This window comes from Tyto alba, unplaced genomic scaffold (genome assembly GCF_018691265.1).
Source record: "Tyto alba isolate M040663 unplaced genomic scaffold, T.alba_DEE_v4.0 Super-Scaffold_40, whole genome shotgun sequence".
Classification (NCBI taxonomy): Eukaryota; Metazoa; Chordata; class Aves; order Strigiformes; family Tytonidae; genus Tyto; species Tyto alba.
The window spans coordinates 50,162,583-50,189,230 of record NW_024881316.1 but is presented as its reverse complement, the minus strand read 5'-3'; the positions used below and the strand labels follow the sequence as shown (position 1 = coordinate 50,189,230).

At 53.4% G+C, this 26,648-nt stretch overlaps 1 protein-coding gene across 5 annotated transcripts in view; it reads right to left on the bottom strand.

Moving 5' to 3' along the window:
- The window catches only part of OTOF (otoferlin), a 113,649-nt gene that overhangs the window by 64,131 nt on the left and 22,870 nt on the right, over window positions 1–26,648 (bottom strand). For 4 of the 5 annotated variants that reach the window (XM_042803000.1, XM_042803001.1, XM_042803002.1 and 1 more), the window contains exons 4-5: window positions 10,548–10,647; window positions 5,748–5,959 (exon numbers count right to left, since the gene is read on the bottom strand). In XM_042803000.1, coding sequence (XP_042658934.1) covers window positions 5,748–5,959; window positions 10,548–10,647 — 312 coding nt within the window. Of the gene's footprint in view, window positions 1–5,747; window positions 5,960–10,547; window positions 10,648–12,141; window positions 12,230–26,648 lie in introns of those variants that run through there. The other variant, XM_042803004.1, reaches the window with a different exon arrangement.

The window sequence follows — 26,648 nt, the reverse complement described above, 5'->3', positions numbered from 1 at the left end:
TTCCCATCCAAAGGAAGAGTTTGGATGGGCAACCCCTAATCTGCCCTTTGGGACTCGGCCCATGGCTGTTGTACCCCCTGACCCTGCCTGGGGATCGTTTGGGTCAGCGCTAGGCAGCCAAAACCTTCTCGGAGACTGTTCTAATAATTTATTAAAGTTCTGGGCACCTCAGGTGCTTGGCCTGGTACTGTCTAATTAAAGAGATTTGACGGAGCTGTTTACCAGTACAGATGTGGCCATAAATTCCCGTGACGGAGAGTCAATATCTTCATGCTAGGGAAGCTTGAGGCACTCGGTGACAGCCTGCATGGGGAGCTGCTGTGAGAAATGAGCTCCCCAGAAGAGCTGTGTGTAGGAACCACCACTCTCACGTGCTTTCTGCCATCACTGGCCCCACACGAGTTGAGGAGTCGTCCCCCCCCCCCAAGATGCTCCTTCCTTTGGCTGAGCTGCTCTCAGAGGTGTTGGGTTGGTCCCTGGGTTTTAGCTGCACTTCTCTTTTTTGCAGCTCCCCACCCCCAGACTCTTCCTGGCACACGATGGGGACCAGCTCACAGCACCGCACGGCAAGGAAAGCCACTGCAAACAGAAATCAGGTCTGCATGCCCATCCCAAGGAGCAATACCCCATGCACTGGACGTGGCCGGTCGCTGGGTCTGGGGACAGCTGTGCCTGACGTGTGGTGGGACCTGGAGAAGGAAGGGGACCTCCAAGGCGAGGCAGCACCCCCACTGAGCCTCACCCCCAGGCCCTTTCTCCATCCCGGATCCCAGCACTCCTCCCCAGCATCCCTTCCAAGGGTGCTTTTCCAGCTGCTCCATCCGCTTCTCCCCACCAGCTCTCCGGCAGCCAAGAATTGGGAATCCAGGGGCAATGCTTGTGGGACATCCACGGGGACAAGGCAGGAGCAACACAGCACTGCAAACCCCACTGCCACCAGCACGAGTGGGTGCTGACTGGCTCCCTCCTACCTCGTGGTGAGGGATCCCTGGCTAAGGGTGTCCCCCTCTCCCAGCAGTTCATCTTCACTGTGGTAATACATCTCGTCCTCTTCCATCCTGCGAGGGTGGTGACATGGAGAAACGTCAGCCCTGTCCCTCCGGTCACAGCAGTGGTGGTGACATTCATGACCCTGGGGGCTGGCAGAGGTGGGCGCAGGGCAGCAAGACACGGCCGAGCCTGGCAGCCCCCCACGCTCAGAATGACCTGCTGTGGGACAGGACTCCAAACCAGAGGGTGGGACAAAAGAGGCAGCTGAAACCTGGTTTAGTGCCATTGTTCACACGTGAACTTGGGAAGGGGCTACAAGGGCTCTCCTGGCAGTGCTGGGGCCGACGGACCGCCCGCAGCACTCGGCCTTGCTCGGCGTAAGCCTGCTGGAGAAAGAGATTTATTTTTGTCTGAAACACCATGGATCCGAAGGAAAAACTGAAGCCAAATATCAAGGGACTTTCACCAAACTGTGACCACCGGGAACTGCTGTCCCACCTGCTCAGAGACCTGTGGGGGAGATGCGGGACAAGGATCACTGCCACAGCACCATCTGCATTTGCAGATGCCACAGCACCATTTGCAGATGCCACAGTCCACAGCACCATTTGCAGATGCCACAGCACCATCTGCATTTGCAGATGCCACAGGCCACAGCACCATTTGCAGATGCCACAGCACCATCTGCATTTGCAGATGCCACAGGCCACAGCACCATTTGCGGATGCCACAGCACCATTTGCATTTGCAGATGCCACAGCACCATTTGCAGATGTCACAGCACCATCTGCATTTGCAGATGCCACAGCACCATTTGCAGATGCCACAGCACCATCTGCATTTGCAGATGCCACAGGCCACAGCACCATTTGCGGATGCCACAGCACCATCTGCATTTGCAGATGCCACAGCACCATTTGCATTTGCAGATGCCACAGCACCATTTGCAGATGCCACAGCACCATCTGCATTTGCAGATGCCTCAGGCCACAGCACCATTCGCAGATGCCACAGCACCATTTGCAGATGCCACAGCACCATTTGCATTTGCAGATGCCACAGGCCACAGCACCATTCGCAGATGCCACAGCACCATTTGCATTTGCAGATGCCACAGCACCATTTGCAGATGCCACAGCACCATTTGCATTTGCAGATGCCTCAGGCCACAGCACCATTTGCAGATGCCACAGCACCATTTGCATTTGCAGATGCCACAGCACCATTTGCAGATGCCACAGCACCATCTGCATTTGCAGATGCCTCAGGCCACAGCACCATTTGCAGATGCCACAGCACCATTTGCATTTGCAGATGCCACAGCACCATTTGCAGATGCCACAGCACCATTTGCATTTGCAGATGCCTCAGGCCACAGCACCATTTGCAGATGCCACAGCACCATTTGCATTTGCAGATGCCACAGCACCATTCGCAGATGCCACAGCACCATTTGCAGATGCCATAGCACCATCTGCATTTGCAGATGCCTCAGGCCACAGCACCATTTGCAGATGCCACAGCACCATTTGCATTTGCAGATGCCACAGGCCACAGCACCATTCGCAGATGCCACAGCACCATTTGCATTTGCAGATGCCACGGCACCATTCGCAGATGCCACAGCACCATCTGCATTTGCAGATGCCTCAGGCCACAGCACCATTTGCAGATGCCACAGCACCATCTGCATTTGCAGATGCCACAGGCCACAGCACCATTTGCAGATGCCACAGCACCATTTGCATTTGCAGATGCCACAGCACCATTTGCAGATGCCACAGCACCATCTGCATTTGCAGATGCCACAGGCCACAGCACCATTTGCAGATGCCACAGCACCATCTGCATTTGCAGATGCCACAGCACCATTTGCAGATGCCACAGCACCATCTGCATTTGCAGATGCCACAGCACCATTTGCAGATGCCACAGCACCATTTGCATTTGCAGATGCCACAGCACCATTTGCAGATGCCACAGCACCATTTGCATTTGCAGATGCCACAGGCCACAGCACCATTCGCAGATGCCACAGCACCATTTGCATTTGCAGATGCCATGGCACCATTTGCAGATGCCACAGCACCATTTGCATTTGCAGATGCCACAGGCCACAGCACCATTCGCAGATGCCACAGCACCATTTGCATTTGCAGATGCCATGGCACCATTTGCAGATGCCACAGCCGTACTTAGCCTCCATATGTCCCACTGCCTGTCTATAAACTGTTGCATTTATTTCAGCTCTCCAACGGGAAGGATTTTTCACCGACCACATCCAAACCAACCCCTTCTGCTCAGCGCTGTCTGCATGGAGCCCGCACAGCTCAGCAGCCTTCAGCCACCCCGCAGCTCTGTGCGCCCGGGCAGGGGTGCTCAGCTAACCCCACACCTCCTCCTACAAACCGTCCCCGGGTGGGATCTGCCAGGCTGAATGTGGCTGTCCTCACCCTCCAGCTGAGCTGGTCATCTTAGACTTCACAGTCCCTGAAGACCTAATCCAGAGCCCCAATTCATCCGACTGCCTGCTGCAGGCAAAGCGTCAGCTACGCGGCATCAATTACCTCTCCGGTGCGATTAAAGCCACGTCCACGTCCCCAGAGCCCACGTGGCGCTGGCAGGACGCTGGTTCCCCAACAAACGGGGCTGACACAGACTGAAACCCACTCTGCAGGCCGGGCTGGCCCCGGTACGCTGCCCTGCCATCCCTCTCCTAAATCCTGCAGCATCCTCCCTGTTCGGCAACACCACGGGCCGCTGAGCTGGGAAACGAATCTGCACTTTCAATTTGCTCAAAAATTCGCAGGTTTCAGCCCAGTTCACACGGTTAATTAACTGCCTAGGAGTGATGCCAAGAAACTGGAGATATATTCCCTCAGTCTCGCACTGTGGGGAAAAAGAAATTTTGTCCTTATCTGGCCACAATAAAGTGCTAAACCCAGACAGAAAGCAAACGCTACCGAAGCACACAATTGCATAAACCCAGCGGGGGGGTGCACGGCCCCAGCGGCGCCTGAGATATAAAATCTATTTAAAAAGCAGCCAGTTCCTAGGGGTATGTTTGGATTCACACCTCCAGGCTGGGCTCCCGTGTGGATTTGGAAACACGAGGGCTGTCCTTCTTTGACCCACCAGCACCTTGCAGCCCTCGGGCAAAGGGCTGGGCTCGGCTCTGCTTGGGCTGCCTGCACTCTCTGCCTGTCCCACTCATAAAGGCTCTCTCCTCTACCAGTTGATGTCTTTCCATGATACTTTTAGCAAATTCAGGACTCTGATGACTCCACTCTTCCAGCTGAAAGAGGCTGATGGGTTCAGGATATACTGGAGTGGAGACCAACAGACAAAATCACTATCACAGACAACGCGACTACATAAACTATGTAAAGCTGCCTGAAAATCTGGCTTGGCAGCCCGTGAACCCAAAATATTTATACACAAGTGGTTTTACACTTGCAAAATTCGGTTGTCTGATGAGCTGGGTGAGGATTTGAGCAGAGGGTTCGAAGCACCCGTGACGGGGTGGACTGAATCTGGCCCAGCATCACCGGGCCCTCAGTGTTTGTCCATGCCGTGGCCTCGTGGCTGCATACGAGGTGCTGAAAGGGGCTGTTCCTCCCAGCCAGGACCAAGCTCTGAGCACCCATAAGCAACAACTCATGGCAGAACTGGTCCCAGCTTGCACTTAGCCCCTTTCAATGAACATAAGTCAACTGCAGCACCCCCAGCCCTGAGCCCTCTCCACCCATCCCAGTCACCAGGCTGCATTTGCAACTTGTTACAGCAGTTTTGTGTCAAGAAACGGAAGGATACAGTCCCTGGGCTTGTTTTCCTCCAGTGCCAGGTCCCATGAACTCAGAAAGACGCAAGGGGGATGCTAAGGACCCTTCAATAAATAGAAAGCTGGCAACAGCATCCCTTAGAAGGACTGGAGGTGTCCCCCCCCTGCCACCACGGGGTGAGGGGTCCCTCAGATAATCCAAACAGGGCTCAGCTGCCCAGCACTGCCTTCGGTTTGGGATTTCATGTAAGCTTGGTGAGGTACTGAGGTCCCGACAGGCTGCTGTGGAAGGGGCTTTGACAATGGCTTTGTGAGACTGTCTGAGGGTTACTGCTGCAAGGGCTCGTCCCCTCCTCCATGCCACAGCGTCCCCGCGTTCTCCTCCAGCCTCTGCTGTGCCAGCTGCCTGGCCAAGGGATGTGCGCACTCATGGTGCCCCAGCCCCCGCACACAAACACGGGGCAGGGGCACTGTCACTGGCACCTTCCACCCCAGAAGTGTCCCCGCTGGTGCGGTTTTGTGGCCGACATGCCCTCCTTCCTCTGCCCCTGGCTGCAGCTGCACTCACCCTTGGCAGATTCTGGGGGGAACCACGAGCTCCATCGAGATGCAAGACCCCACGCGTGGCTCTAATCCCATCTTATATGAGACCTGACCAGCAGTCAGACCCTTAATCCTCCCTGAATCTCTACTTAATTACATTTTCTCGGCAGCATTCGCTGTGTTCTACAACCCTCAGCATCTGCTGGAAGACTCAGCTCTGTGCTGGGCAGGCGTGGTGGAGCGCCTGCTGGCACCCAGGGATGGACACTTCCAGCCCATCCTCACCTTGAGCTGTGATAATGGGTCTTCTGGTGGCCAGGAGATGTGATGCACCTTAGAGGAGCCCTGGGGCAAGGCTGCCCTTTCACAACGAGCCAAGCCCCCCCCATCCCTGCTGCCATCACACATCTCCAAGCGCCGAGCATCACATTACCTTCTGAAGCTCCTCTCCGCGGACTGCTGGTTGGATTTGCCTGGAGAGATGTCCAAGCCCTGCCGGTGGCTGGAGAGGAGACTGTCTGTCTCTAAGGGGTACCTGCCATCCCCCTCTGAGTGGACGCTGGGGGTCTCCAGGAACTCCTTGTCATTCCACGTGCCCACTGTCCCGTCCAGAGCCTGGTACCTGATCTCTATGGAGATGCTGGTCTGCAAAACACAAGGGAGACACAATCAGCCCCCAAGGGCAGCACAGGGAAGAAGGAAGGTCTTGAAAAATCTGAAAGGAAGAGCTCTTGCACCAGGTGGCTTAATCTCTGAGCCTTGCTGACCCCCCCCAGTCTCTTCTTTCCTAGTGCCTGAGTTGGAGAGCAGGTCTTTGCCTTCAGGAGGTAGTTTGACCCAGCTCAGGCATGGTGCTGCAGCCTCCCTCCTGCTCAGGGACCTGAGTCACTTGGAGTTGCTGGTGCATCCCAGACCAGCTACAGCAAATATGAGAGACGTAAAAAGCCCTGAACAGCAGAGGAACCCTTAGAGCAGCCGTAGGCACCACGAGCAGATGAAGCCGTATCATATTGGTGGGTTTTTTCTCCGTGACGCATCACCTTGCTAAGAATTTGTGCCCTGCTGTTAAGTGCTGGGCTGCCAAGCCCCATGGATGACTTGCTCCTGCCCGGCCCCATCCCAGCCCCAGGCAGGGTGAGCTTTGCCAAGGGATGAGCCTCCCTGGGGAGGTTTGGATAGACCCGGGGTTGGGGTGGGGGTCTCCCAGCCTGGCCGTGACCAGCCTGGCTGGGGCTTGGGGGCGGGAAGGGACCCGGCACTGGGTCTGTTCAAGCTTGACCTAAAATTTCTTCTGGATAAACTAAGTTCCTCTCCCTCTTCTACGTGGTCATTCCCCACTTACTTACCCGAGATTGCCCCTTGCTGCTGCAACAAATTCCGGGTTAGAGCTCTCGAACATTTTTCCCCACCAAATCATTCTCTGGATTTAAAACCCAACCAAATACGTGACACTTCATCTTGCTGCAAAGAGCCACTGGCACCGCCTTTGCCCTGATGTTCAAAGTCCTCCTAAAACCACTGCTTTCGACAAAGCAGCCAGAAAAATCTCTCTCCTAAAAACATACCTATTTTGAAAGGCAAACAGCTGCTACAAAGATCAAAGCAAAAGCAAAAACCATCCTCCACCTCCACTCAGCTTCCATGGAGAAATTATAGGTTATATCTGATGCAATGGCAATCAGTTTTAGACACAAGGACAAAACGAAAAGGCTAACCAACTGGAAAATTTATTACAAAATCTTCCGTTTTTCATGTATATGTTGAAGAGGAGGTACAGCATCCTGATTTGCTCCATGCGCAGCTTGTCAAAGGGATGATGAAAGGCTGGAAAATACAAGCTAGGGCCTGGAAGGATTCTGTGCGTTTAGGAAATGACAGCTAAAGTGTGACTCAAACCCAGCTGGAACTGGAGCTCTGTGGAAGAGTTTGACTGATTTTGTTCTTTGTATGGCAGAATACAAATTTGAGTCAATAAAAATGATTTGCCACACTGTGCTGACCTCGCCAAGCTGTTTCAGATTGTTTAAAAAATCAGATGCAAGGGAGAGACAAAGATCCGTGTTGAAACATCAATTTTTCTCATTTTCAAACTACCTCAACACTGTTGTGAAACATTTGATTTTTGAAAGCTCATTTTTAAACTATAATTAGAAGTTTAAGAATCCTTTAAAAGAAATTAAAAATTATGGGTGCAATAAATGGAAAGATTTTGGTTTGGGCTGAATAAAATCATCACTTCTTTGAAGAGAAATTAGTCGGTGTAAACTGAAACCAAGAGAAATTCACACTGGGATAAAACCTCTCAATTTAACAGAAAAGAAAATTAACGAGTGGGATGATTCACTGAAGGGCTGGTGGATTGCTCTGTCACTGGACATTTTAAAATCATTTTTATCTGGGGTTATTTTTCACCACTTGAGATAATAACAAATTCTGAGGCATCCCAGAGCTTCTTGCAGGAGGCCAGACGACACAATCATAAAATCCTTCCTGGCTTTACAATTCCTGGCTCTTTTAATCTCTTTGCTAAGGCAAGTCAATAACGTTCTTCAGGCTGGCTGGAAGCTGCCAGTGATGTTTTGCAGTCAGCACAGAGAAAGAAAACCAGTTTTCGACCCTTCCTTTGCGTTCGATCGCAGAGAGATGAAGTGATGCCTGGACCTCGGTGAGCACCGGAGGGATCCCCGGTGCCAGCCCAGCGTCTTGCAAAAATAGAGCCCGTGCTGCGTTAGAGCACCCCGAGCATCTGTGCCCCGCGGGCCAGCAGCCCTCCTGGGGGTAACGCAGTGCCAGATCCTGCTCAGGTGCCTTCGCCGAGGAAACGTGGCTTTAAAATCCCAGGTTTGCAGGAGCTGAGAGGGGCGAGGGTTGCAGGAAGGGGAGAGATGGAGGTTGCTCGCTTTGCTGATTCTGGAGGTGATTTTTGCAACCCCGGCACATGGTTGGGCTTTGAGGTTGCTCAAAGCGAGCGACGTGTTGCTTCCAAGCAAAACCTTTTCCTCTGCGTCTCGGAGGATGGGGACCGCAGGCAGCCGGTTACCCCGTCTCAGCTGATGGGCAGTGGCTTTCCATACATGCCCACCTCCGCCTCCTCCACGTGCCTGATCATTTTTCAGTCCTCATGCAACAACCCTCACTGGCTGTGGCCCACTCCAATGCCTACTGAAAAAATCAGCATCTTTCGAGGTCTGAAAAAAAGCGGGTCACCTCTCCAGGAGGCCTGGTTCTGCTGCCCATCAGGAGCTATTCCAAATTTATATTTCCACTAACATTTCTCCGTGCAAAATGTCGCAGGCGTCACCCTCTGGATTCTCTTTTCTGGAGGCTCCAGATTTATCTTCTTGCTGGCGCAAAGGCTGGGAGCGAGTGGTTTGGAGATGGAATTTATGAAGCTGAGTTGCCTCTGTGCCCCTGAAGTTGCAGTGGACAGCAAAGGCATCTGAAATCCAGCTGAAAGCCCAAAATGCCAGTGCACACCCTCACCTCCCAGCTCTGGTTTGAACAGGGGTGACCTGGGGCTAAGACGATGCCCCATAAATGCAGGGAAAATCAAGGGACGTGGCATTTCTGCTCACAGCAAGCGCTAGAAAAGCAGGATTTGTGCGTCTGCACCCATAGGCTTGAGGTGTGCAGAACACGGGGGGATCTATTGTTTTATCTGTACTCCTGCAAAACCTGCCTTGCCCAGGCTGCCTCGATTTTGTAGCAATAAGCAACAGTCAATATTTATGTTTTCCAGAGTACTTTGTGGATACTAAAACAACCCCAGCAGAGCTGCCATACCCCGGAGGAGACGTAGGCAGGAGCTCCTTGGAGGGGAGGTGATGAGCACAGTTATCCAGCACATCAGGCACCGGCTGGGGAAGGTCGTTTCTCCTCCAGGTGCCTCCAGTTAGAAGCACACGGCTTATAAAGAGGCGAAGGGCAGCAAACCATTTGCTTTGACCTACTGTAGAGCTACTCCAAGCTGCAAGGCACCAGGCAATGCAGGCGACTCCTCAGTCCGAGTTTAAAACTCTCAAAATTTCATCATTTTCAGCATCAAGAAGTTGCGTGTATTTAATTCGCTCCCCCTGTGACAATGACGGGTCTTCAAAATATGGGATTTTCTTCCTTTAGTGAGTCCCATGGACTTTAATCAGGCAACTTTTCAGTTTGATAACCAAGACAACAGCAGGGACAGTTTTCTCCAAGCCTGAAATTATTTTTGCCCCCTGGGTCTGCACCCCCTCCATTTTTTCTCCTTCCTCAGGACTGTATCCCTTGTACTTTTATTGGTTTCATTCCCTCTACCCCAACAGGAGAAGTTACCTCCTGTCTCCTCATAATGAAACCACTCATCTTTTCGTTGCTAACTGCTTGTTGTTAGCACAGAGGGTTATATGCAATTGCACTTTGCCTTTATGCTGAGTGTAGGAAGCAGCTTACAAAGGAATAAGAAAAGGGGGGAGGCTGAGGTTTTATTTTTTAATTAAAAAATCAGGGTTTTGATACCCAAGAAGATAAGAAGGAGCTGTATTTCCAAGTGTGTTGTAAAACTCAATCGCCATGGGAAACTGCTCCCATGAGGTGCTTTAACCAGTTGGAAACGCAGAGTTACGCTGCAGACAGGGAGCCTTTTCCTTGGCATCGGGGGCTCTGGATGAGGGGAGCAGACCCAGACCAGGCTGAATTTCTTATCCTGATTTCCCCCAGAGGGGGTGCAAAGACTGGGGCTTCAGGCGAGCTGCCGCGCGAGGCATTTCTCATGCGCTCCAAGGGTCAGATAAAAAGCAGTGGTGAGGTTGGAGACAAATACTGTAAATGTCGAGCATTTCAACCAACCAGTACTGCCAGTATGGATTAAAGTCATGGCCAGCGTGGGATTGCTCAGGTGCCAGTGTGGCCAAAGCAGCTGCTCAGCATCTCTGCGGGGACCTGAGGACCACGCTGTGCCCATTTCTGAGCTCTGCATGAGCAGTTGAACCCTGTCTGCGTGCGGATTAAGGGCTCGTAAACCTGATCCGTTCCTGCTTTGCTCCCATCCCAAACTCCTGATGGCTTGCAGAGTAGCCAGCCTTTGCTCAGGATGGTCCTGGCTGCCTTATTCCTTCAGAGCAAAGGTAATAGGATGAAGGAAAGGTTGAGGATTTGGGGGCTCAGGTGCATAACACAGACTTCTCTGTTCCCACAGAGTCAGCAGAAATACGGACAGATGGACCAGAAACTGGGCTGCTTATTCCTCGTGACCTACCTGAATGGCTGAGTTATTGTCGTCTATGAGCGTGTCTGTCACCTCCACCTGCCCTTCCTCCACCACCTTTTGCAGGACCATCTGGAAAGTGCCAATGAGCCTACGGAGCAAAGAAGAGAAAAGTCAGGTGAGCTGTGGTGAGCACCCACCGGTACCGTTTTTAATGAGAAAAGGTTTTGCTGGCCAAGTCGCCCAAGTGTGTGTGGCTGGTTTTGCTTCCCGTTTGCCTTAAGAGGAGGTAGATGTGAGATGCAGGGTCAGAGCACGGCCAAGGGCTCTGGCCGCTGTAACCAGTAACCCCAGCCCAGTGGAGATGGTGGGCAAAGGAGAAGCCATTTCAAGGTAACGCTGTTGGGATAAGAAGAGAAGGAGACTTTGGGAACCATCGTTCTTGTGTTACTGGGATGAAACTAAGGGAACCCAAAGTGGCCTTTTCCATCCTGAATGTCCGCAGTTATCTCCGCGCTAATAAATTGAACAAGGCAAGAACCAGGGCACTGTCCCCCACCCATCTGCACCAGGACATTGTCAGCACAGGAGGTGAGATGGGGAGGTCCCAGGTCAACCTGCCTGACCCCAACCCACCCCCCAGGTGGGGTCAGAGTGGGGCAGGGCACCCCCGGAGCAGGCTGGAAATGTCTGGTTGTGCGGGGGAAGAGTGGAACAGCCCAGCCCAGCTGGGTTGGCCCAGGGTTGGAGAACAGGGCTCGTGTTGGTTGGTTTACTTGGATGGATGTAGTCTGAAGGTGCTGCAGGCGAGTCTGAAAGCTGCTCAGAGGAGAAGACCGAGTCCCTTCTGCTAAGGGAGGTCTAATCTCAACTGATGCCTGAAGGCTCCTGTCTGTCCCAGCCTGCTAGGTATTTTCAAGCAACGCAGCAGGGACCCCGGGAGGCTAGGCTGTCTACATCCTGGGGGCTTTCATAGAATCATTTAGGTCAGAAAAGACCTTTAAGATCATCAAGTCCAACCGTTAATTTCAAGACCCAACCGGAAAAAGCCAAGAGCCACGTGGTATGAGGTCAAGCTGACCCAGCTGTGAGCACGAGGCTGGACTAGAGAGCTCCTGAAATGCCTTCCAGTCGGAATTATCCCGTAATCCTGTGATACGATCCTGCGATCCTTCATCCTGTAAGTATCGCAGTGGTCTGCAGTGTGTGGGGCAAGCTGCATGCCGAAGTTCAGCCCCCCGTGTATTTGTCACAGCCCATGGAGCCGGTGACAACCTCACCCGAGCCAGGCCCACGTGTCCCAGAGCCACAGGGGCTCGTGGACGAAGGGAGGTGTTTACAGCAGGACACGGAGAGGATGGTTTAACACATTATTTCCTCCGTCCCAGGTTGTTCCCACTCTTGTGCTGGATTGGTCCGGCAGCGGAGCGTTCCCATTTTACCTTCGGTGGAAAACAAGCTGGTTCCCCCAACCCCACTGCTGCCCCGAGCATCCTGCCTGGCTGCGTAGGAGCTCCCTCCCATCTCCCCGACCCAAACTGCACGGGCCGACTCCCACCACGGGCTGGGACGGATGCTGAGGGGAGGGTAACACCTCCCAACCACCCTGGCCGTCTCTCCCCCCCCCCAAGCATCCGATCACCACCTGAGCTCCCCCAAGACGAGCAGGAAGAAGGCTCCTCATCGCTCGCGGAGGCTCTTGCCCGGGCTGGCTGCAGCCTGCTGCTCTCTCAGCCAGGGAGTGCAGCACTGTGTGCAATAAAAGCAGCCACGGTTGTTAAATTACAGCTCCAAATAGAATTCCACAGAGAGCGGAGGAGCCTGGCGCTCTCTAATAGAAGTCATTACTTATTTTCCACCTCATGGCTTGTCAAGGAGCCGTGGCTTCATGTTCTGCGGTGGCACCACAGGGACCTTCTCAGCCTGAGAAAAGCCAGCTATGAATCAACAAGTGACTCCTGACACGGAAAAAGCCCTGAAACAGTGACTGCGGAGCTGCCTCACCCCATCTGCCTTGCGTGTCATCTCCGGTGCCGCGATCCCAGCGGACAGTGAAGATGTTACACGGCACACCGGGAATATACCTGCAGAGCTCCGCCGGCTCGGGCCCCTTAAAACAACTGCTGCTGCTGATTAAACGACTTCCTTGCAAACCTTAAGGCTTTGGTTACTTCACTGCTGATTTATCCAGACGTGATTTCAGAGACAAGGACTCCGCATGCTGCGTGGTGGGATACTGGGGGCTCCTGTGCTGCCTCTGCCCCCGTGTAACTCAAGGAAAAAGGGGGGTTACCGCAGGTTTGCCCCAGGTCAGTCTGTGTCAGAGCTGAGGATGGGGTTTGTCTTTCCCCGCTCTCAAGCCCCCCCCTTATGCTTTGAAGCACCCCCTGAAATGCTGGAGGGAAGAGCAAGGTCTGCTCAGCCCTGCTCAGCTCCCCAGGGGCTTCACTGGCTTTGGGGCTTGATTTTCCTGGGTTCTGCCTCTGCCAACCCTCTTTTTTCCCTTCCCCATCCAAACGGCCTTTCTTTGGACGGGTCCCTGTGTCCCCCTTGTGCACACACCTGCGTGTGGGGGGGGAATCACAGAACTGCTGTGGGCGTTTCTCCGACCAAATAAATCCAACTGTGCTGTGTAGCTATCCCACAGTACTCATTTATAACAAAAAGCTCCTCGGGGAAATTAACAAACTACCTGAGGAAAACAGAAAAACGACCTTACTGCTGCTCATCCACCTATCGAGCTCTGCCTGACTTGCAGCAGCAGCAGGGAGGTCCTGCTTCCCAGCAAACCTCCGACGGGTCCTGCTGGAACTTGCTGGCGGTGCTTGGTGCTCCAGGAGCAAAGGAGAGCTGGGGCAGACCTGGCCCCGTGTGCCGTGCAGGATGGGGCCCGTCCCTGCAGGACTTTCCCCTCCCCTCCTCAGGTGTCCCAGCACTGAGCTCCTTTAACTGTCTCCAAGGTGCCGTGTAGGGTATTAGACATGAACTCCTTTTTTTTTTTTTTCCTTTTTGTGTTGCTCCACGCGGAGCCGCCCACGGAGACCTGCTCCTTCTCTGAGATGGGGGAAAAAGCTGCTGAATCAGCCTGGATTTCAGGGTTTGTGAAATAATGCTACTTGCTGTTTGCAAGAGCAGTGGCTCTCTTGTTTTGGAAAAGCTTCCTTGAGCGAAGTCTGCGCTTTATTTCTCAGGATTTGAGCACAGACTCTGTGTTGCAGGGCTCTGGAGGGATGTTCTCTGCCTATGGCTGGATTTGGCTTCAGTCAGGTCAGTTTGGAGGGATGCTCTTGTGGCTTGAGTCCTACGATCAAGTAATTCAGTGCAGTTGCATACTAGTTGGATGTGTCTGTGAGGGTTTGCTACGCTCAGCCCGTAACGCACCGTGCAGCTCTTGCTCTTCTTACATGTGTTTGTAGGTGTCAGTATTATTTAACCTGTTTGCTGGTGGCACATCATAAAAATGCAGCCACCTAAGGTGAGGTGGTGGCTTCTCTGCTGCTCTTAGGACAAGGTGGACCCAGGGACCTTTGGCTCACGGATGCACATTGCCCCAGCGTGGCATGCTGGAGGAAGAGGAAGCTTCTTGCACGGACACAGCGATGGCAGATGTGTCTGTACATAGGAAGACCCCCCTCGGCCATGGGGAAAGTCCTTACTGCTGTGATGGGAAATGCAAAAAACCTGGAACCAGCCTGATCTCCAGAGAATTTACCCCCGGGGCTCAGGCTCCCTTCCAGCTCCTCTCTGCTCTAGAAAAGCTGACTTGCATGAGGCTGCAATCCACCTTCTGATTTATATCCTCGGGAGGATGGTGAACACCAGTGAGCCTGCAGTACTGCAGCCTTGGGCATTTCTGCTTTCTATTGGACCCACAGAGGCTGCTCTGAAGTGATTTCAAGCTGCCTTGCCTTATTTTGCCATTGCCGGGGGTAGGGATGTGCCTGTACTCAGTTTGCCCCATCTCTTGGTCTCCCACCTGAAATCTCCTGCAGCCCAGAGCTCCCAGCTGCTGCTTCAGCAGCAAATCAGTGCAGGGCTGAAACTTTTGCTGATGGGAAACTTGCAACAGGGCTCAGAGCTTTTTGTCCAAGGGCTGGTACGTCCGAATCACAGACCTGCTGTGTGGAAGGGACCTCCTGCCTTGAGCAAGATCGTCACCAACTCTTGATGAGTTTGGCCATGGCTTCATCTACCCGAGCCTCAAAAACCTCCATGGATGGAGATCCTCCCCCTCTTTGCTGGCCTGCTGAGGCTGCACCACCCTCCTGGGGAAGAATATTTTCCTGATATCCCACCTGAACCTCCCAAGCCACAATCTGTGCCTGTTGTTCCTTGTTATTTCATCTGTCATAGAATCATCAAATCACAGAATGGTTTGGGTTGGAAGGGACCTTAAAAATCACCCAGTGCCCCCCCCCGCCCTGGGCAGGGCCCCCTTCCCCCAGCCCAGGGGGCTCCCAGCCCCGTCCAACCTGGCCTTGAACCCTTCCAGGGAGGGGGCAGCCACAGCTGCTCTGGGCAAGGTGTTCCAGTGCCTTACTGTCCTCACAGTATAGAATTTATTCCTTACATCTAATCTAAATCTCCCCTCTTTCAGCTTAAAACCGTCCCCCCTCGTCCCATCCCCACCCCCTGACCCAGAGTCCCTCCCCACCTCTCCTGTCCCCCCTTTAAGCCCTGGGAGGCCGCTCGAAGGTCCCCCCGGAGCCTTCTCTTCTCCAGGCTGACCCCCCCCAACTCTCTCAGCCCGGCCCCCCAGGGGAGCTGCTCCAGCCCCCCCAGCATCTTCATGACCAACTCTGGATGTTACTGTTCTCTCTGTAACCCCCCTTCAAGGAGCTGCAGGCTGCTGTTAGGTGATCCCCTGGTCTCCTTTCCACCAGACCATCCAAGCCCAGCTCCCTTCACCCCTCCCTGCAGGCTGCATGCTCCCAGCACTAGTCAGTTGAGGGTTCATTTCTGGTGGTGGTGGTGGTGTTGACCCCACTGAGAAAGCAACTGAAGTCTTAAATGAGTCATGACTTTGCAATGGTTTGGTGCCTCTAGGGAACTCCATTCCATAGGAAATATCTAGAGGTATCCCAGAGGATATGCTGGGGGGATGAGGGGCTCTTCTGGTTCCTCTAAACCCCCTTGCTGGTGGTGGTGGGACAGGGCACAGGGGAGGCTGGTCTGAAAGATGCACGTGTGTTTCCCTGGAGCTTCACGGTTAACAAAGTTGATGAAGCCCTCCGCAGCCAGCAGCTCTGAGAGGCCACGGTTCAGCTCATCTCACAACATGTCTCCTCTTAATACTAGCACCCCTTTAGAACCAGGAGTAACTGGGGGGTTTCTCTGGTGTAGCTGTTGCAGCTTTGCAAGGAAGGGTACAAGAGCTGAAGCAGTTTGCGTGCTCAGGGCTTCAGGGCGTGGTATCCACCACGTGCCCCTACGGTGGTTCTCCCTGAGAGCATCTGGATCTGGCCCCGTTGAAGCAAACAGCAAAGAGTGGGGCAAAAAAAAAAAAGAAACCCAGGAGTCAACAGGGTGCAAACGTCTCCACGAGGCATTTCGTGCACAGCCCGCCCGTGCTTGCTCAGGAGCGGGGACGTGGGGTGGGGGGAGCAGGGGCTGATGGAGGAGACCCCAGGGCCAGGCAACATCTCTGCATGAGAACAGGACAAAGGGGGATGTCCCAGGCAGAGGGACCCCTCAGGAGAGGATGTGCCCCAGCCGCAGCAGAGATGGGGGCCCCTCCTGATTTTCCCCAAACCAAGTTTCCAGACCCCTCCTGCTTCTGTGACCCTGCTGCGGTGCTGCCTCCACCTGGGACAAGGTCAATTTAGGGAAGCCCAGAGGCTGCAGCAACTTCACGCCCATCTCCAGCACGCCGATGCTCTCCCCAGCCGAGCCAGTCGAAAGCACATGCTGCCTGGGAGGGCTCGGAATCGTGGGCTGATGCCACCACGGGAGCAGGTAAAAGCAGGTATGGCAGAGCCAGTTCTGGTCAGGGGGCCAGTCCTGGCCCTGTGGCAGCTTTTCCCCAGCCACAACATCTGGGTGGTGGCAACAGGCAAAGAGCAGATGCTCCCATCTCCTGAGAAGATGGTGAGATGCGGGCTCTTTTGCCATCCTCACGTCTTTGCAAGCTTTTCAGCCTGACTTATGGGCTTCTGCACACCCCAGCTCTGCTCGCAGACCTCGGGCCAGCTCGTCTGCGAGAGTGTGAATTGTTGGGATGATGCACCTGCGTTAAGCTTGGGAAAACGGGCTCCTTCCTCGGACCCCTCTCAGCCCACTTCCCTGGCAGGCAAGAGCCAAGCAAGAGGGAATGAAATATTCAGCACTTGTCTACACAGCCTTTCATTTCCAAGTGTTTCATAATTCATCAAGTGCCCTGCTTCCTTCCCTGGCATTTCTGCTGATGGAAAGAGAGGGAGTTTTTCTGGGTCACTCGTAATTTTATCAGACTGTAGGAACAGCTCTTGTTTCAAACCCAGCCTGGCTGGTTTGGTGCTTGGAGCTTGCTCAAAGCCTCGGATCAGGGCGGTCTGGGGTTGCTGCACACCCTGTGCCACGCTTTGCTCCTTGCCTGTGGCACATGCCACCTTTCAGTGGAGCCATCTGTGTTCCTGGTGCAGTTCAGGAGAGATGGTGGTCAAGGGGGACAGTGAAGCCCACCAGGCATTGCCAGCACTGAAGTGCCTGTTCCCTCGGAGCAAGGGCTCTGAGGCTGAGATGTGCATCTTGGTCTGGCTTTGCTAAGACCATCCTCCAGTCCATGAAGTCCTGTGCCCCCTTCTCTGCCAGCATCCCTTGGGTGCTGTTTTCTCCCTGGGCTCCTGCAGCCTCTGGTGAGGGGTAAGCATCCATCCATCCATCCATCCATCCATCCATCCATCCATCCATCCACCCATCCATCCATCCATCCTTCCTTCCTTCTGTCCGTCCGTCCGTCCATCCATCCATCCATCCTTCCTTCCTTCCACCCATCCACCCACCCATCCATCCATCCATCCATCCATCCATCCATCCATCCATCCATCCATCCATCCATCCATCCACCCATCCATCCATTCTTCCATCCATCCATCCCTCCATCCCTCCATCTCTCCATCCATCCATCCATCCATCCATCCATCCATCCATCCATCCATCCATCCATCCATCCATCCATCCATCCACCCATCCATCCATCCATCCATCCTTCCTTCCTTCTGTCCGTCCGTCCGTCCATCCATCCATCCATCCTTCCTTCCTTCCACCCATCCACCCACCCGTCCATCCATCCATCCATCCATCCATCCATCCATCCATCCATCCATCCATCCATCCATCCATCCATCCATCCATCCACCCATCCATCCATCCATTCTTCCATCCATCCATCCCTCCATCCATCCATCTCTCCATCCATCCATCCATCCATCCATCCATCCATCCATCCATCCATCCATCCATCCATCCATCCATCCATCCATCCATCCATCCATCCATCCATCCATCCATCCATCCATCCATCCATCCATCCATCCATCCATCCATCCATCCATCTCTCCATCCATCCACCCATCCACCCATCCACCCATCCATCCATCCATCCACCATCAGATCCTGGGAAGTGACTAAAGGCAAATCCTGGCATCTCTGGTCCCCATCTCCAGACACCCCCCACAACGTGGGGTGGGAAAGCAGGGGGATGCCACAGCTTTTAACCCATTGCCAGGCCCTCAAGAGGCCAGGAGATGGGAATGAGGACTCAGCTGCCCGAGGAAGGATCCAACTCACAATTACAATAAAGACCTCGGGGAGAGCCAGCCTCCTGCTCCTGAACCACTTGGAGTTGTTGGCTCCATCTAAATTAGTGAATTAAGTGCTGCCTGGGCATGTCTCTCACCCATCCACACTGGGATGTTGCCTGCCAGGGCTGGCCAGGCCAGTGCTCAGTCCCCAGCCCGTCACAGGGTGGTTTGGAGAGGAGAGGGTCCCTGTCTGGCCACGGCCAACCCGGCTGGGGACAGAAAAGGACCCTGGCGATACCTGAGTAGGGCTCTGGGATAAGTGGAGAAACTGGGCCACCCCCAAATCAAAGCTGTGGAATTGAAATTAGGACTGTAATCTGATAACAAACAGGAGAAAAAAAAAAAAAAAAGGGAAAAAACAAAACAAAACAAAACAAAAGAGTTAGCATGCTGAACCATTATACAACAGCCTCGCCTGCTCCCCACCTAAACAAATTTTCAATGCTCGTCCTGCTGCACCGTCTGCGAAAATATCAGGAATATCACGTGGAGGAGGGGGCGGGCAGGAGCAGCCATTGCATCTCCCTCCTGCCTTCCCCCTGCCCAGCCACCTTCCCACCCCCCGGCACCACAACCTGCAAATTCCGAAGGATTTGGTCACCCCCCCACACACACACACCCCAAAACCCAAAGCAGCATCTCCAAACTCCTGCCCTGCGGGTTGCACACCGAGCACAGCCTTGCTCAACTGGCAAAGAGGGCTGAGGAGATCTGGGGGGGGTCCTGGTCCTTGGGGACAGCTGGGGGACATAGCCCCTCCAACCTGGGGGCGGGGTGGGGAGGGACAGCAGCTCTCCCAAATGCCTGCCCCACAGTCTTCCCCGAATTAATGAGCTTTCGCAATGGAAAACAGGCAGCACAGGGACACGACCAGTTCCCCGGGCTGCTCACAGAAGCGATCGTGGGAGATATTAATCTTTTGGACCATCAACAGGGCTTAGCTGACCACACGGCTCAGCCCTTCTCAGCTAAAATCTGCTCCAGGGATGAAGCCCTGTGGATTCATCCGCTCCCAGGGCGACGGCCACCACATTCCTGCTTCTTGCTCCGTGATCAGCCCACCTCTCCCTTTCCTTACCAACAACCAGGTAGAGCTGCTGGTGACTTCAGGGTGGGCAGATCTGCTGAGGTTTTAATGGCTCTGGCTGCTCCTCTCTAACCAACCCCACTTTCCCAGCACCTTTCCAAAGCCGTGGGCTCTGAAACTAGACACTTTTTTTTTTTTTTTTTTTTTTTTTTTTTTTCAGACCGCGTTGAAGCACAATAACGCTGCCAAGCTCCTGCAGCAGCTCCGTACCGGCTTCCCCCGACACGGCTTCCCCGGGCTCGGCATCCTGGCCCGTGCTGCTGGCCACGACCACTTGCCACACGCGGGGAAATGCAAACGGCTGCACGACAAGGTCTGGTCCCCACGGGGCTTCGGCGGGTGCCAGCATCCCCGGTGACAAATCCCTGCCTGCAGCCACTGCCGAGTGCTGCTCGCGCGCGTGACACCTTCGGCACCCGCTGTGCTAAATTGCCACAGAACTTTTCACTTCTTAATCAAAATATTGCGTGACACCAAGTCAAACACCATGCGGAAGTCTAAGTATGCCCAAATTACCACTTCAGCAACCAGATCTGTAATCTCATCCCAAATTAGTTACCTGACAGGATATATTTCAATACGACAGGGCTGACTGGCACTCATTATGCTATTCCAATTGTCTTCCAGGGTGAAAAGAAAATCCATTTATATTTAATGAGGATGTTTGCAAGAGTTTGCTGAAAAAAAAGTTAATTCACTGAAGCAACTTTTAATATCTGGAGGCTGCTGAGCTGGAACAGCTGTCATCCCACATTTCACCAGGTTATCCAAACAATAACAAAACAATAATAATTACATACGCTTGTGAGTAGAAGCTTTGACTTGCCTACCGCATAGGCTTGGTGCAAAGGGGATAATTAGGAGGGAAGTGATTGAGGAAGCGTTAACTTAAAGAGTCAGATGATTACAGATGAAGCTGCAATTTGGTGAGACAGTGAAAAAACTTCTTCATTTTGGCCCAAGCTCCAGAGCACTCACCGCATAAGCCACGGGAGGAAACAGTTTGCCTTTACCAGTATTGCACAAACATGGGCTCGTCCATAAATACAAGCGCTGCAGACCCCAAACGTAGCGTCAGACCCCCAAGTACCCAACAGCGAGCCCCTTTCAGCTCATTGTCTTTCTGCTTTTCCAGCCTGAGGGCCCAGAGAGCCATTGCCTCTCCCCCCCAGGTACCCCAAATTGCTTCACAGACCAGAGACCCACCCAGCTGCTCATCGGATCAGCTCCCTGCTTTCCCATCACCTATTTTTGGACACCACCACCACCACCCCCATCTCCGATCTCCCAGTTGGTCCCACTTGGTTACAAGGCATCACCGAGCCAAAGGACAGCCACGGCGGTGGGTTGCTGGTGCCAAGTAAGAAGGTCTCACAGCAAAGAAACCCTTCTTGGAGGCAAGCTGCCCGCAGCTTAGCCCCTGGTGCACGTCCCAGCGCATGCATCCTCACGTTCTGGGAGCCAGAGAAATTATAATGCTAGAAAATGCTACAAAGGCTAGAAAAAAAAAAAAAAAAAATCACTACTTTCAACTTTTCAACCAACTTTTGGCAAAGGAGGGCTTGGGTTTTCAGTTGCATGAATCTAGAAGCTGTATGGAAATGACTGTCACCCGTGAAGGGTCATTTTACCAACCCAGGTCTGAAAAGCAGGGAAGGCTTTGGGGCAAAATGTGTGAACTTGGCAGGGTGGGAGGGATGGGACATGCCGGGGCGAAGAGGAGAAGCACAGCTGTCCCCCCACGTGAGAAACGGAGCGGTCGGCACGTCGCCGTTGGGCTGTGAGCGGGATTGGGGCGGGGTGAGCCCCGGGCAGAGGCTCACCGATCCCCTTCCCGTGGCTCTGCTGCCTTCTCCATGCCCACCTCCACCCTGGAGGCAGAGCTGCCGAGGTCGCTACCTCTGAACACCTCAGGCAGCTTTCAGGGAGGACTTTGGCCTCAAAATCCTGCCCAGAGATCATTTTAAAGCCACCCCAAATGTAAAAAACCATGTGGTCAGGTCAGGTGGGTTTGTGTCTTTATGTAAAGTATAACAGAAGTGCTCTCTTCTTTTCCTTTTTTCCCTTTTCCAGACACCCAAGTTGCCCAGGGATATCAGATCTGGCCTTCGTTGTGATTTTGGGAAGCCCACCTATGCTTTTAAATCTTAAATATAAGGCTGAGGAATCCCGAAAAGACTCCCTTTCTCCAAAATAGACTTTGCTCAATGACCAGAACCGTGCTAAACAAAACCAAACAAAACCCTGAAGGGCAAAAAGCTCTGATGCAGCTCAACATCATCAGGGTTTAAAATGCCCCGATGATTGCTCATTTTCCTCCCTCTCTGGAGAAGTGCCTGCCCCAACTACTCGTAGCTGTCCTGCAGTTCACCATTAGTCCCTGAGCTCTCTGTGCTCAAATGGAAGGACTGCCCCAGCTCGAGGGAAATCCATCCCAGGTGCCTTAGATGTATCTGAGTTGGGGGGGAAAATGCTCGTGGGAGTCTCTGGTCTTTCTCTGTTGACTGTTGGACTTAAACCCCATGCCCAGGTTACAGGCAGGCAAAGCTGGGTGGTGGGAATTGTCCCGTTGCTGCCAGAGATCTCCATGAAATGTGGTTTTGGTGGGGATCAGTCCAGAGAAGGAAGATCTCCCCTTGAAAGCACCCAAACACAAACCCCTCCAGACCTCCAGGGGAAGGATCCGAATTTCTAGCGTTACAAAAAGCGAGCAGTTTGAAAGGCAGCAAAGTATCATTCCCCCGAAGAGCCAAACAGCCAGGCTGCCTCAGAAAGTAATGAAAAATGAAAGAAAGGGCTCAAACCTCCTCCTTCGCACAGCCTGCACTACACAAGCCACATCATCACTTGCTGGCCACGTCCAGCTTGAGCTGAGCCAGCTGTCCCAGCTGCCCTCTCCCCTGCTCGCTTTACACCGGCTCTTGGTGACTTCTCCTCCTGGGAAGCCTGGATTCTGCTCACCTCTGTCTCTGCAGCTTCCTTTCTGCACGGGGCTCAGTGTTTCAGCTCTTTTTTTCACGTGCCAGCCTTGCCTGTAAAGCTGGACATGTTGTATGACATGGTATCGCTCGCAGAAAGGCTGAGCTGATACCCCTGTAGACATCTCGGCTGATTAGCTCGCATCTCTGGCATGGTACGGAAACTTCTACCTTTCCAGGTTCCTGCCCCTGGTGACATCAGTCCTCTCAGGTCATAACCACGCACACCCCCGTCCATCTATCTTTTACCTTCCATGGAAGCTGATGCTAGAAAATCTTAATGAGACTTCAGAGTTGCTTGCTGCAGCCATCCCGTTGCAAGGGGCTGTGTGCAGCAGAAAGGGTTTGGGTAGGTGACACATCTGCCTGTGGACCAGGCAAGCTGCAGGCGCACCACAGACGCCAGCCCAAAGGGCTGGGAAGCTAACCTGGGCTTTAGGAACGTCGTCCTCTGGAGCACTTGCCACCCACCCTACAGCGTGGAGGGGTATGGGGGAGGAGACCCTGCTCCCTGGACTGGTCCCCACCGTACCCATTTTGTATCACCCGGGAAAGAAGTTGGACTAGGATCTTCTTCTGAGGTGAATAATCCCACAGCTCAGAAAGTGCAGTGGAAAATGGAGAAGAAGAAAGTGCTGGTTTAAGAAAAAACATGAAAAGGAAGAGCGCAGCCCGTGGATCGGGAGGATGGGGGAGCCTGAGGCTCTCAGGAGGACAAATCCATTTATAATGAAAAACCAGATACATCAGGAAGGACCACAGTTCATCAAACCTTGTCCGGAGCACAAGTCTTCTGGCCCGTGTGAGATGTCCACCTTAGGACGCCTGGGGCCAGAGGGAATATCTTTGTCTTCAATAAACTCATGCCGATTTTCTTCCATGAAGATGTCAAACTCAGGTTTGAACCTGTAAACTTTCAGTACCCAGCATCATCTGAAGACCCATTTCATCCTGAGCCTGGTCCCGCTATCTTCATTTTCACGCCTTCCAAGTTTTTCTACTGAAACAGATGATGAATAGCTGCTCCCTCCCCGGTTCAACCTTGTGGCTATTCATTATGTCCTCTTCTGAATTGGACTAATGTAATTTACAGTTCCTCAGATAAAAGCTGTTCCAGAGCTTTTGCCCTTTTCCTACATCTTCCTTTTCTATCGGATCCTTTTTTGCTACTGCACAGTTCATAACACAAAGCCAAAGAACTCTTCCAACCAACAGCTTGTTGCAAAGACAGCCTACAACAGCATTGGAGAGCAACTTTCTGCGTTTCCAGTGCTGAAAGGATTAGTGGGAAAAGTTGTTTTAATGATGTTTGAATAATGAAGGTTACTGGATTGTTCCCAGCTATTAAGACAGGCTTAAGATTCCCTCCAAGAGAACTGGATTTCACAGAATAAAGCCTGGGGATCCAAATCACATATGAAAATGACAAACATAAACCCTAAAACGTGCAGATGGCCCCCAAATCCCATCAGATCTTCCCATGTGATTTTTTTTTTTTTTTTGTTTACTGGTGACATTAAGAAGGGATAATTTGTTGCATTCAAAGAGATTTCATTGTTTCGCAATCCCCTAGACGAAAATAGCATCTTGATGCGTGCACCAGAGGCATCGCTCATCCGGAGGTCTGGTGTCAGGCACAGGGACCTGCCACGCTGAAAGGGGAGAAACTGGGGAGAACGGAATCTCCTGCATCACTGATGGTGCCCCAGGGTCTGCAGCTTAGACCTCTGCAATCTTTAAGCAAGAGAGGGGGATATCAGACGAGAGGGGGATACCCACTGCACTCGAGTTAGTAATTTTTTTCCGTTATTCACCTTCTACAGTGATTTTCTGCGGAGGAAATGGTGAGCGCCCTGGTTCCTGCAAGTTGGGGCCACTTTCCCACAAAAGACTTGAATTCTGGAAAGATCTTAATTGCTGGAGAAGCCGGAGTACAAAGGATAAAACAAAGCTCTATTTTTATCCCAGAGAGCGCAGCACTGTATTAAAAGCCTTCGGTATTAGTCTCTTTGTCTCTCTGTCAGGTAAGGAGAGCCAGCTCCTGCCTCTCCCCCGTGGGTATCGGTTTTCTGCGGGGGGGATGTTATCTGTGCCCCCACCCCTGCATCGCCCATCAGGCCGGCGGGGAGCCGACGGGTTTGTAACGTGGCTTTTGGCCTTTGGCCAGATCCAGTTACTGCTCCTCGCCCCGGAGGGGAAAACAGTGACACAGAGGAAAACAAACCACCTTGAAGCCAAAGCTCTTCGGTTTTGTGCAGCAGTTCTCATCCTTCAGGGATGTGGTTGTTGATGTGTATTGTCCTTGTTCTATCATCGAATCACAGACCGGTTTGGGTGGGAAGGGATCTTAAAGCCCCCCCAGTGCCCCCCCCTGCCCCCGGCAGGGCCCCCTTCCCCCAGCCCAGGGGGCTCCCAGCCCCGTCCAACCTGGCCTTGAACCCTTCCAGGGAGGGGGCAGCCACAGCTGCTCTGGGCACCCTGGGCCAGCGCCTCACCCCCCCCACAGGGAAGAATTTCTGCCTTACATCTAATTTAAATCTCTCCTCTGTCAGTTTAAAACCATCACCCCTCCTCCTACCCCCACCCCCTGATCCAGAGTCCCCCCCCACCTCTCCTGCCCCCCCTTTAAGCCCTGGGAGGCTGCTCAAAGGGCTCCCCGGAGCCTTCTCTTCTCCAGGCTGAACCCCCCCAACTCTCTCAGCCCGGCCCCCCAGGGGAGCTGCTCCAGCCCCCCCAGCATCTCCGTGGCCCTGTGCACAAGGTAAACACGTGGCCCAGAAGAAGCTTGTCCAGGCTGTCCCAGCAGGTCAGGAACGGGAGCACCAGCCGGGCCCAGACCTCCTGCCTCGGGGATGATGCTCGGCGGCCGCCGGCTCACACAGCCATCCCCTCTGATGTCTCCCCAGCACAACGTGCTGTCCTGGCTGCTGCCTCCACTTGCTCCTTGCACCTCTGCCCTCTCCTGTGCATACGGACCTCCACCCCGCATCGCTCACACATGTCTCACGGTGTCTCCCCCTGCTCATACACACTCAGATCCACACCTGGGACCTTACATCACACATCCGTCTCCTGCATGTGCCCTCTCCCAGGGCCCTTCACTATGAGACCATGAATTTTCACCCATCTTGAAGGTATTTTGAAGGTCTACCCAGGGGACCAGAAGAGAAAGGACAGAGGTGAAGTGAGTTCCAGTCGAATCTTGGTATTTCTACCCACATCATCCCACCACGCAGCAGTTATTTGGCTTCACCATTTGCTTTCCAGGATGGGATATGTGGCATCAGATGAAGCATCTCACGTCTGCAGGAAGGGTGCGTAGGACCCATCATTATTGGTCTTCTGTGTGGAGCCTTTTCAGTTTGCATCCACACTAGTAAATTAGTCAGGGGCAGGATGCAGCACTGCCCCTCATCCAACCACACTGGGACTGGGCATCCCTGGACTGGTTTGGATGGATCTCAGCTGGAGTTTCCCAGCCTGGGGATGTCCTGCCCAGGCAGGGGCTGGGGACAAGTTTCTGGGCTGGTGGCACCACTGGTCCAGCCCATTTGAGCTGTCCCCATGAATTCCCTCCCCGCCTCCCCGCTCTGCCCCTTTCTTTGGGCACTCTGGGGAAAGGCTCCCAGGGACGGCCACTGCCCCAGAGTCGAGCCCCACGGGAGCCCACCACCCCTCCGAGGAGCCAGCATACTCTCAGCTGCTGTAAGGAGGCTGAGACACCTGGCCGGGGCCAGGGAAGGATTATTTTACCAGCTAATTAGCTGCATGCTGATGGCCACTGAGGCAGGCAACAAAAGCAACTCAATGAGCCACGCAGCCACGTCTGGGCACGGGCCCCCTCCATTATTCAGGGTGGACCCGCATCAGGTGTCACGCCTTTATCTGGGGCTTTGATAAATAGCTCTAATCAGCCGCATGTGAATTATTCACAGAGACCACGGCTCACCTTTCCAAACCCCAGCGCCAGGGCTCTGCTTCTCCCCACTCCTCTCCCTCCTCTCCAAAGTGTCTGTCTGTCTGTCCCCCTCCTGCAAGTCACTTCTGTGCAAGAAGGATGGGCTGTAGTTACAGCACTGGCTTGTGACCTTGGGCTTTACTTTTTTTTTTTTTTTTTCTCCCCCCCTAGATTCTCTGCTCTCCCTCGAGGGAGGTGCTCAGCACCAGCTGCCCAGGGGTGGGATGGGGCCAGGTTCGTTGACTGTGCCTTGGCACTAATATCCTGGTGTGGACATTTCTTAGCCAGCAGGAGAAACGCTGAACAGAAATCCCAGGATAATCCCTTTGTATTTATGACTTGGAGTAG